The 11743-nt window shown below is 52.1% G+C and overlaps 1 protein-coding gene across 1 annotated transcript; it reads left to right on the top strand.

Annotated features, from left to right (window-relative positions):
- Window positions 1–10448: 10448 nt before the first annotated feature.
- Window positions 10449–11378, top strand: LOC142819733 (chemerin-like receptor 1). Its single transcript, XM_075908456.1, has one exon. The coding sequence runs from the start codon at window positions 10512–10514 to the stop codon at window positions 11376–11378; it is 867 nt and encodes a 288-aa protein (XP_075764571.1). The 5' UTR covers window positions 10449–10511.
- Window positions 11379–11743: the final 365 nt, after the last annotated feature.

The following is an 11743-nucleotide window of genomic DNA, read 5'->3' on the forward strand; positions in this document are numbered from 1 at the left end:
TTTCACCGCTGCATGTAGACTTGGGCAGTTACTTTGGGATAGTCAATTTCTAAAATGGCGACCAGATGGGAACATGCAAATCAAGAGGGATATTTAAATCTCGGGCTTGATTTGCAATTCCGGTCGCCCTCATTAGCCTCCCTAGATCGATCTAGGGGGCTAGTGTAGACGTACCCTCAGACACAACCATTAAAACTATCTGCCGGTGGAGATTCCACCCCCTCCCTAGGGAACCCATCCCAGTGTGTCTCCACCCACCTAGGAAAATAGATTTTCCTCATATCCAGCCTAGACCTCCCCCACTGCAACGTGAGATCATGTTATCCCTCCACCCTGACTCAGATACCCTCTGCCACTTTCTCATGTAGCCCTGAACCCCTTCTGCTCTCCACATGCAGTTCTGGGCCCCCACCTAGTCCCATGCTGTCCCTGTGTAGCTCTGTACCCCTTCCCCATCACCGTGTGACCCTCCACCTCTCTCCCCCACGGCCCCGCCCCTCCACTCTCATACTGCTCCTGCCCCAGTGTGTCATCCCACAGCCCTGCCTGACCCCCCCCCAGCACTCCCATGGGGCCTGTCTCCCCATAGCTCCTGTCTCCTGACCCAGCTCACTGTGAAGTAGGCTCTGCAAGTTCCTTCTCTTCCCCCACCAGCTGGGAGCTGCTGCTGCTCCGTTCCCACAGCGCCTCCTCTGGGCACGGTCAGAACAACGGCAACTTTTCAGCAGGAGCTTTTTCTGCCCCAAAAACTGAAATCGTGTGCGGCTCATTAATCACGTGCCCCCACTTTAGGGTGGAAAATCCCCCCTCCCATGCGCAAACACACAGTGCACTGTCATCTGCAATGGTAGTTTGTTCCGTCTCTTCCTGCGAGTTCTATGGCGCCTGTTCAGAAGCCGGGCAAATCGCGAGACGAGCTGATGTACCCCTGGAAGAGCTCTGCCTGCCCGTGGGCCGTGTGTGTCGCTGGCTGAGACCCACTGCCCTAGACTGTTCTCCAAAGGCTCAGGGCTGGGTATGACAGCCAAACCACCCCAGCGATAATGGCAGCGTAAGGCAGGTACTTGTCATAAGCTGCTAATCAAGTCCCCCTTCCCCTTTCCTGCCCCGGGGTCTGCAGCAGCCCCTGGCCTCGGTGTCAGGATGCAGCTCGGTGGTACGGAAAACCTGTCTCTGTGTGAGCCTGTGCCCTGCAGCTGACCACCGGTGCAGATGGCGCTTCCCTGGCAGTTCAGCTACGCCACATGGGGTGTGATTAATGGTGCTGATGCAAGCCGGCTGGAGGCTGGGCTGTGGTTTGTGTGGTCTGTAGCCCAGCGCGAGGGTTTCCGTAGCAGTTCTGGGGATGCTGCAACAGAGGCCGGGCTCAGATCTCTGCGGCCGACTCCCAGCGGGGCTCTGGTCTCTTTCCCCAGCCGAGAGACCAGGGGGGCAGGGCTGACATCTCCGCTCCCGGGACCCCACCCGGTGGAGCTGGCTGGACGTGGCTGTCTCTGTTCTTTGCGGGGTGCCTGGTCTCTTGTGACAGCTACTGAACTTCGCACAGATTGCGGGAGAATGACAAAGCAAATCAGCCAGATCCCAGCTGGGTCAATGGGCCATAGCTCCACTGGAGTCACTGGGGCAGATCCCAGCTGGGTCAATGGGCCGTAGCTCCACTGGAGTCACTGGGGCAGATCCCAGCTGGGTCAATGGGCCATAGCTCCACTGGAGTCACTGGGGCTGATCCCAGCTGGGTCAATGGGCCGTAGCTCCAATGGGGCAGATCCCAGCTGCAGCAAGGCCATGTTGTCCTGTTTCAATCCGGGGTCCCTCTACGTGTTTAGCCGGCTTCCTGCTTTGGATGTACTAACAATGGTTTTTGCTATAACTTTTTGAGTCTTTGGCTGGCTGTTCTTCAAATTCTTTTTGAGCCTTCCTAATTATATCTTTATGCTCCACTTGCCAGAATTTAGGTGTTATATTTTCTCAGGGGGGTTAACTTCTACTCTTTAAACACTGCCTTTTTGTCTCTCACTGCTTCTTTTTCTTGGCTGTTTGGGTCTCTGGTCTCTTGCCCCAGCTGAGAGGTCCAGGAGAGCAAGGTGCCAGCTGGTGTCTCTGCTCCTGTGTCCTCTTCCGGTAGATTCAGCCAGATGTGGCTGCTTCTGCCTCTGCGCTCTGCTGGGACCCATCCGCCTGCCCCGGGGTGTGGGCCTGCGAATGCAGCCCCATTGCTGGGTCCAGTGGGGGGAGCGTGTGGTTCACATGAGGTTGCCATGGGGGCTGGAGGCCTTTTAGACTTTGCAAACATAATCAGACTCAGCCACGGTCTGTGACCTCCTGTTGTTGTCCCTCACCAGATACACCCACGGACCTGGCTTCCTGCTGCCGCCTGAGCTAGTCGGGGTGAGCTGTGGTCGTTCCATCAGGAACCCAGGACAGGGGAGATCACAGGACACGGCTGGGTCCGATCACGTCTTCAAATCCTGGCCGGCCTCTGACTCCCGCAGCTACATGCACATGTCACATGAACAGCTACCTCCCCCTGCTGAGGGCTTGCAAGGTGTTTGCACTTGCAGCCCATGTCTGGGGCAGGCAGGCAGAGTCCCCAGCACAGCAGAGACGCATCCAGCCGCATCTACCAGAAGAGGACACAGGGGAATAGAGACACCATCTGGCACTCACCTCCCTCCCACGTACACACATCCCTCATGACTGGGGAAAGAGAACAGAGCCCTGCTGGGAGTCGACTGCTGTGAATGATGGGAGGGGCCCTACCCTTTTCTAGACCACCCAGCATTCAGGAACTAAAGGGCTAAAAACAGAACTCTGGGTGTCCAGGAAGTGTTGGCAGGGAGCCATGAGAGCCAATGGGAAGAGAGTGGGAGAAGTTTGACATGAAACACGTATTTGCCTGATTCCTTTTCCCTGTGTGTGTGAGTTTGGAGCAGGAGTTGGGGAATGAGAGAGATGGACTGAACAAGGAACAAAGGTACGGATTGGTTAGCGATATCTGTGCCGAAGAAAAGGCGGAACCCTGGAACAAAGGATACGTAAGTGAACAGAGAATATTTAGTTAGACACGATCAGGTTGTCTCCTTTGTTTTTAAATTGGTTAAAGCAGTGTTTCTTAAACTGCGTTCTGTGTCAGAGTAAGAAGTCTTCCAGCTCACAATTATTCTTAAATAATGCCTTGTGGTATAGATGTGCTCTGTGTTATTTTGGAAGAACGCCCATTATTCCGAAAGAACGCTGCTGTGTAGACGTACCCTAACGGAACTGAATCCCACCTGAGGTCAGGGAATCTGTGACCTTTGGGAGTGACAGAGAGTTTATAAACGCCCCAAATCTAGAGCTCAGCTCAGGTAGAATCAAGTCCCGGTAGGCTCTTGGCATTACTGGTTTGAAGACCTTAGAAGCATCGAACCACAAGGCCATTTGGAGACCACAGGGGTCCTTGACTCTAACCCCTGCCGAGGTGAAGGATTTGTTGCGTCCATCCTCAGCTCAGACGCTTTTGGTTTTTACATAATATCGGGATTTTTACTCTCAAATATATTTCTAAAAGCCACATTTCTTTCATGCCAAAAAGTTGCTTGAGAGCCCTTTCCTGCCCCTCTGAAGCCAAAATAACACCCCAAATACTCTTTGTGCTGTTAGTTTGCCAAAGGAGCTGTCTACTCCAAGTTTGGTTTAAAAAACAAGAGAAATTCAGGAAGGAATGTTCCACCCCACTTATTTTTTTAATAACGGAATTTTTAAAATGATTCTTCTCCCTTCCCCCGTCATTTTGAAGTAGAGATTTCGGGTGATTTGAACCATTTTTAAGGGGGTGGTTAGTGGAGCGAGCAAAATCCCCACAGAACCCCCCTCCCCACCCCATGGAAATCTCCAGTGATAGAGAACAACTTTCAAGGGAGAGAAAAGTAAGACTGGAACAACTGAACACACACAAAAAGAGCCACCCAGCAAAACCCCAGAGGAAGAAGAGACCAGACACAGGCCAAAAAAGGAACGAGGTTGCAAGCGTCTGTTTCCGTAGATACATTGGGGATGGGGGTCAGGACTCCTGGGTTCCATCGCAGACTCTGCCACCAAATTGCTCAGGGAAATTGGACAACTAACATTATGGCCTTGTGCCTCAGTTTCCCCTCCACACATTTGCTTGTTCACGATGTGAGCTGCCTGTGGCCAGGCCTGGTGCTGCTGTGTAGCACCCAGTGGGACGGGCCCGAGAGCAAGGAGGGGCTCTGAGCAGCAGCCAGCATGAGGGGGCCGCTGACCTCTAACAGGAGCCACAAGTAACTTCAACCGGGGATATGGGCAGAGTCTGGGGGCAGCAGGAAGGGAGAGATCCAGGGGACAGTGGTGGGGGGCAGAGTGAGATCCTGTGGGGCTGCCTTACCTGTGTCTTGGGGGGACCCCCTGGTCTAGGCTCCCAACACGACACCTTCAGCTCAGCCAAATTAGCTCAGGCGACAGCCTTGTGGGGTTTGCTTGGGGCTGAGCTAAAAAGAGGGGGGAGATCACAGGACGTGGCTGGGTCTGGTCACATCTGCAAAGCCTGCAGGCCCTCCGGTGCCCAACGGATACATGCAGAGCTCACCCCAACCACAAGCCACCCCGTCCGCCCCCCCTCAGCCGGGCTCAGCAAGATGTCTGCATTTGGCTCCCACATCCGAGGGAGGTGGGCGGGTCCCCGGCACAGAGCATTGTGTTCCCCCCCCCCCCGGACCACCCCATATGAATGGCTACCTGCTCCAGGGTGAGCCAGTCGGGGCGAGCTGCAGGTATCGCGCTGGGGCCTGAGACAGGGGTCGGCTCTGAGACGCTGCGTCCCCCCAAGACACGGGTAAGGAAATGAGGGAAACCCTCTGGCTGCTGCTGTGTCTCTTCTCCCCTCCGCCCCCAACACCACTGCCCCCTGGGTCAGCTCCTTTCCTTCTGCTCCCACCCACTCCCCTCATTGACTCCGGACAGGGCGGGTTGCCTGGTCCAGTACGGACCCACAGAGAGAATCAGACTTGGCCACAGTCAGCTCACATTCTAACGTGAAATAGGCAAAGGTTTAGAGGGGAAACTGAGGCACAGGGTCTGCCATGAGTCATCTCAGCTCCCTGAGCCCTTCAGTGGCCAAGGCTGGGATAAAACGTAGGGGCCCCGACTCCCCGATTATGTACTAAAGTAGACGTTTGCAATAGCCCTCCTTGAAAAAATGTCTTGACTGGTTATTGCTCTCTTCTTCCAGTGATGTTTTGCCAGGCGGGTGATTCGTTGCTGTTGTTTCAAACTCCCTTTTCTCCCTCTCGGAAGCTCATGGGAGGTTTTGAGAGGAGGGTTGTTTGGTGGGTTTTGCCTATTCCTCTAACTCGGGCATGTCAAACTGAAATCCTACTGAAGGCCCCACAAAGGAAAACTGACAGCTTTCAGGGCCACCAAAGAAAATGTACTTCTATTGGAAAGCCATCATTATTTATTATTATAGATTACGGTTTAGGTATATGATAATATTTGTTCAGGTGTTGTTTGAATATAATACAGTCATTTGATGTGTACAATTGTTTTTTGCTCATACATAATATTTTTTAATTTAAATATTAATTGAAGATACTTTTTTAATGTTTTTATCTGATACACAACTTGTTTTGTTGAAATACAAACAAGTACAGACAGTGGTTAACCAAATAGAAGAGGCTTCTGTGAAAACTGAAGATACTTTGAAAGTTTGAGGTTTTGCATAAACGTATAATTATGCGTGCGATTGCAAAAAATGGACATATATTTATTGATATAAAATTAATATAATAAATTTGGTGAATCTATTTGGGAATAAATAAATAAAAAACAAAATATTAACAAAATATCCCCATCCTCTCCCCCAGAGCCAGGCACCTCCATGCCCCACTTGTAACCCAATCTCCTTCCGCTCCCTCAAAGCCAGGCACCCCTATCCCCCTGCCCCTCTAACTCAATGCTTCCCCTCTCCCCCAAAGCCAGGCACCCCCAGCTACCCTCCAACCCACTCTCACCCAATGCCTCACCCCTGAGCCAGGCACTCCCAGCCCCCCTGGTAACCTGTTCTAACCCAATCCCCCTCCCAGAGCCAGGCACCCCCAGATCCTCCCTCCCCCGGCTCTAACTTAATGTCTCAGTTCCAGAGCCACCGCCACTGCCACTAGGCGCTTCTCCCTCCAGACGCTGGGACGGGTGCACAGAGCGGCCGGCCGTGAGCAGACCGGGCACACGGCTCAGAAGCAGCCAGAGTCATATTTCATTAATCATAGAGCTGCATGGGGCTTGAGAGCTGTGGATTACCCACCCCCGTTATAAACAATGGAACCGGGTAGGCTGCACTTAGATAATTTATAAAGACGTAGTCGGGGGCTGCAGAAATATTGACACGATGGCACTAATGTATCCTTGCACATGGCTCAGACGGCACAAAAGCCAAGGGTCGGGTGGAAGAATCACTTTGAAAAATTCATGATTTTAAGAAAGAGGGGAACGATCGCTCACTAAATTAAAAAAACAAAACCCAAAGATGGGAATCACCAGCTCCAGGGGGAAAGTAACAGCAAGAGGATTTGGGAATTTCAATGAGGCTGTAGGAAGGGTGGAGGAGTCTCTCGCTCTGTCCCTGAATTGTCCACCTCCCCATGCCTAGGAATCCACCTTTTCACGAAGAAGCAACGTGGCTTTGAAAAATATATTTAGCTTAGTAAAAAACAAACAAACCGGTATTATGCAGAGGGAGAAAAGCCTGTTGAGACAATCCAGGAAGTTTTTGGAGAATGTTGGGGAGAACTTCTTGGTACAAGTGCTGCAGGATCCAACAAGGGGCCGTGCGCAGCTTGACCTGCTGCTCACAAAAAGGGAGGAACTAATAGGGGAAGTAGAGTTGGGTGGCAACCTGGGAAGCAGTGATCATGAGATGGTAGATTTCAGGATCCTGACCAAAGGAGGAAAAGAGAGTAGTAAAATACACATCCAGGACTTCAGAAAAGCAGACTTTGACTCCCTCAGAGACCTGATGGGAAGAAACCCCTGGAATGCTAATATAAAGGGGAAAGGAGTCCAGGACAGCTGGCAGTATTTTAAAGAAGCCTTATTGAAGGCACAGAAAGAAACCATTCCAATGCGTAGCAAGAGAAGCAAACATGGTAGGAGACCGGATTGGCTTCCAGGGGAAATCCTTGGTGAACTGAAGCACAAAAAGGGAGCTTACAAAAAGTGGAAACTTGGACAAATGACCAGGGAGAGGTTTAAATGTCTAGCTCGACAATGCAGGGGAGTTATCAGGAAGGCGAAAGGGCAATTGGAATTGCAATTCACAAGAGATATGAAGGGGAACAAGAAGGTTTCTACAGGCATGTTAGTAAGAAGAAGATGATCAGAAAGGGTGTGGGGCCCCTACTGGATGAGGGAGGTAACCTAGTGACAGATGATGTGGGGAAAGCTGAAGTACTTAATGCTTTCCTTGCCTCTGTCTTCACGGACAAGGTCAGCTCCCAGACTAATCACTGAGGGTATGTCTACACTACAGCGCTAGTTCGAACTAACTTAGTTCGAATTAGTTAATTCGAACTAAGCTAGTTCGAACTAACGCGTCTAGAACTAAAAACTAGTTCGAACTAGCGTTTTGCTAGTTCGAACTAGTAAGTCCACATTGAGTGGACTCTGAACAGGGCTTAAGGATGGCCGGAAGCAGTGCCGGCAGGGCATAAAAGGAGGACTTAGAGCGTGGAGATGCTGTCTCAGGCTAGCCGAGGGCTGCGCTTAAAGGGTCCCGACCCCCACCCCGGACACACAGTTCTAAGGGGTGCCCCGCTTCCAAAGAAGTTCTGGCTTGGAGTGCCCTGAGTGCCCACACTGGGCACATCACACCACTCGGCCATCAGCCCGGCTGCACTTGCCGCAGGCTGCATCTGGGGAGAGGGAGTAATTGGGGGGCTGCAGGAGAGCTTCCACCCCCAGAAGCCCGCAGAGCCAGCCCAGTCCTCCCCATCGGGGGCTCGTACCCCATTCCTCCCTCACCTCCTTCCACTTACCCTTCCCTAGCCCCTCTTCTTATTGATGTACAAAATAAAGATAACGTTTCTTCCAACATTGACTCTGTCTTTATTGAAAAAAACTGGGGGACACTGGGAAAAGGAGGTGGGAGAGGGGAAGAGAAAGGCTGGGAGAGGGGAGGGCAACTAACATGATCAGGGGTTGGGAACAGGTCCCAGATGAAGAAAGGCTACAGAGACTGGGACTGTTCAGCTTAGAAAAGAGGAGACGGAGGGGGGACAGGATAGAGGTCTCTAAAAGCAGGGGTTGGGTGGAGAGGGTGCATTCAGAAAAGTTCTTCCTGAGTTCCCATAAAGAAGGACTAGAGGACACCAAAGGAAAGGAATGGGTAGCAGGCTTGAAACTAGTAAGAGAAAGTTGTTGTTCTTGACAAAGCAAATAGTTAACCTGTGGAACTCCTTGCTGCAGGAGGCTGTGAAGGCTACAACTAGAACAGAGTTTAAAGGGAAGTGAGATCAAGTCATGGAGGTTGGGTCCATGGAGTCCTATTAGCCAGAGGGTAGGAGTGGTGTCCCTGCCCAAAGTTTGTGGAAGGCTGGAGAGGGATGGCACGAGACAAATGGCTTGGTCATTGTCTTCGGTCCATCCCCTCCAGGGTCCCTAGGGTTGGCCGCTGTTGGCAGACAGGCTACTGGGCTAGATGGACCTTTGGTCTGACCCAGGACGGCCATTGTAAGCTCAGGGCTCAGTGTCGGGGGTCTCAGTGGACCCCCTTGATTTTCATGCACACCTGGTCCTGGGTGGCCAGGCTGGCAGCTCTCCTGCCCTAGACGGCCACTTTCCTGTGCCTAGTGCGGAGATCGTGGACGAGGTCCACGATGTCCGCACTAGCCCAGGAAGGTGCCCGCCTCTTGCGGTCCAGGGCAAGCTCCCGGGAGCCGCCAGCCTGGTCCCGGCAAGAGGGGGTGGGCTGGGGGGCATCGGGTGGGTGGCTCTGTGCCGTGCCAGGTGCAGGGTCTGCTAGCTGGGTGCTGGCAGGCTTGCACCTGGCACGGGCACCGTAGCCAGCCCGTGCCCCTTTAAGGGGTCCGGGGCCGGGAGGGGGGCATAGAGTTTCCCTGGTGTTGGCCAGAGTGGCCACCAGGGAAACCTGGGGAGGGCTAGCCTCCCACTAGTTCGAACTAAAGGGCTACACAGCCCTTAGTTCGAACTAGCTAGTTCGAACTAGGCGTTAGTCCTCGTAAAATGAGGTTTACCTAGTTCGAACTAAGCGCTCCGCTAGTTCGATTCAAATTCGAACTAGCGGAGCGCTAGTGTAGCGCATAGGAAAGTTAGTTCGAACTAACGTCCGTTAGTTCGAACTAACTTTCTAGTGTAGACATACCCTAAGTGATGCAATATGGGCCGAAGGTGGGCAGCCCTTGGTAGGGAAAGAACAGGTTAGGAACTGTTTAGAAAAGCTAAACGTACATAAATCCATGGGTCCAGACTTAATACCTCCAAGAGTACTGAGGGAGTTGGCAAAAGTCATTGAGGAACCTTTGGCCATTATCTTTGAAATGTCATGGAGATCAGGAGAGATCCCGGATGACTGGAAAAAGGTAAACATAGTGCCCATCTTTAAGAAAGGGAAGAAGGACGATCCAGGGAACTATAGGCCGGTCAGTCTTACCTCAGTCTCTGGAAAAATCATGGAAGGGATCCTCAAGGAATCCAGTTTGAAGCACTTGGAAGAGGGGAAGGTGATCAAGAATAGTCAGCATGGATTCATGAAGGGGAAGTCATGCCTGACCAATCTGATTAGCGTCTATGATGAGGTAACTGGCTCAGTGGACATGGGAAAGTCAGTGGATGTGATATACCTTGACTTTAACAAAGCTTTTGATACCGTCTCCCACAACATTCTTGACAGCAAGTTAAGGGGATGTGGATTGGATAAATGGACAGTAAGATGGATAGAAAGATGGCTGAAAGGCCAGGCCCAGTGGGTAGTGATCAACGGCTCAATGTCAGGATGGCAGTCGGTTTCTAGCGGAGTCCCCCAGTTCTGGGACCGGTTTTGTTCAACATCTTTATTAATGACCTGGATGAGGGGATGAATTGCACCCTCAGCAAGTTTGCAGATGACACCAAGCTAGGGGGAGAGGTAGATACGCTGGAGGGAAGGGATAGAGTCCAGAGTGACTTAGACAAATTGGAGGATTGGGCCACAAGAAATCTGATGAGGTTCAACAAGGACAAGTGTAGAGACAGAAGAATCCCAAGCATTGTTACAGGCTGGGGACCAACTAGCTTCTCACTTCTGCGCAGCCCCCGACTGATTTTTCGGTGGGGTCGGTGGCCCTTGACCTAAAAATGGTTCCCCAGCCCTGTGAACTCTGAGGAGATTAGAAACTCTGTGATTGTCTGCTGCTCTTGAAGCCCGTTGAATTGCTCTCCCTTTCCTCAGTACAGCATCTGCGCTGCCCTCCCTGAGCCCTGAGGAGGACGTGGATATTGGAACTGGACCTTACCTGAGAATGACGATCCTCCCACACCTCTTCTTGGTGCTGTGGGGTGTGGCCTTCCTCGCCGGAGTGCCCTTAAATGGCTATGTCCTCTTCGTCACCGGCTGCCGTATGCAGAGAACGGCCAGCACCGTGTGGTTCCTGAACCGGGCCATGTCCGATTTCATCTTCACTGTCTGCCTGCCCCTCAGATTCGTCCTCATCTTCCTGAGCTTAGACTGGGCCAGGATGCTGAGCAACTACATCACCTCCCTGCACATGTTCTCCAGCGCCTTCCTCCTCACGGCCATCAGCGTCCATCGCTGCGTCCTTGCGGCACGTCTTGAGTGGGCCCAGAAATGCTGCACGGCCTCCCTGGCCTGCTGGGTGGCTCTGGGCACATGGGCCCTGTCTGTTGGGTTCAGCTGGCGGTACCGTGACCTCTGGGAATCCCTCTTCCCACCTGCCAGGCCTAGAATGTACTTTGGCGTCGATGAATATAAAGAGAGGATGCAGGCCATTGTGATCCAGTTCCTGGTGGGGTTTCTGATCCCAGTAGCCTTGAATTTGATCCCAACCTTATACATCGTTCTAGATGCCAGGTGGAGAAGGGACCGGCTGATCCAGTTTACTCAGCCACTCAAGATCCTTCTTGGCTTGATCCCGACCTTTTTCCTCTGCTGGCTGCCGTATCACGTTTTCTTCATGCTGTCGATTTCAGCTCCGTACCCTCAGGATTTCCTGCTTGCAGACAGCACTTTTCCGTATTTCCTGATGTATTTCAATTGCTGCCTCAACCCCATCTTCTACCTCACCATGGAGGAAGAGTTTCTGAGGTACTGGCAACGTACACCCAACCCTCACGCCACCGACCACTCGGGGCCAGCGCCAGCAAAATAGAGGAATTGTCGATATTGCTGTTCACTGACCAGCAACTTCCTCTTGCCCCAAAACTGTCTTTTTGAGCAAGAGAATTTTCGGCCTTATTGTTGGTTCTGGGACTAGCTGCTCCAAGAAACAGTCATATAAAGTGTCAAGAACCTGTCTCTCGCCATCCCGTCGTGTGGTGGTGTGTAGCCAGTCAGTCAATTTGGGAAGAGTTGAAATCCCCCATTATTCTTGAGTTTTTAAATTGTACAGCCTCTCTGATCCCCCTGAGCATATCACAGTCCCTATCCCCATCACTAGTCAGGTGGGCAGGAACATATCCCGACTGCTCTATTCTTCTCATAGCGTGGCATTACTACCCACAGAGAGTCTACGGA

The sequence above is a fragment of the Pelodiscus sinensis genome, chromosome 24 (genome assembly GCF_049634645.1).
Source record: "Pelodiscus sinensis isolate JC-2024 chromosome 24, ASM4963464v1, whole genome shotgun sequence".
NCBI lineage: Eukaryota > Metazoa > Chordata > Testudines > Trionychidae > Pelodiscus > Pelodiscus sinensis.

What these genes read in the sequence shown, in the direction of transcription:
- LOC142819733 (XM_075908456.1), top strand. Translation starts at nt 10,512, where the DNA reads ATGACGATCCTCCCACACCTCTTCTTGGTGCTGTGGGGTGTGGCCTTC.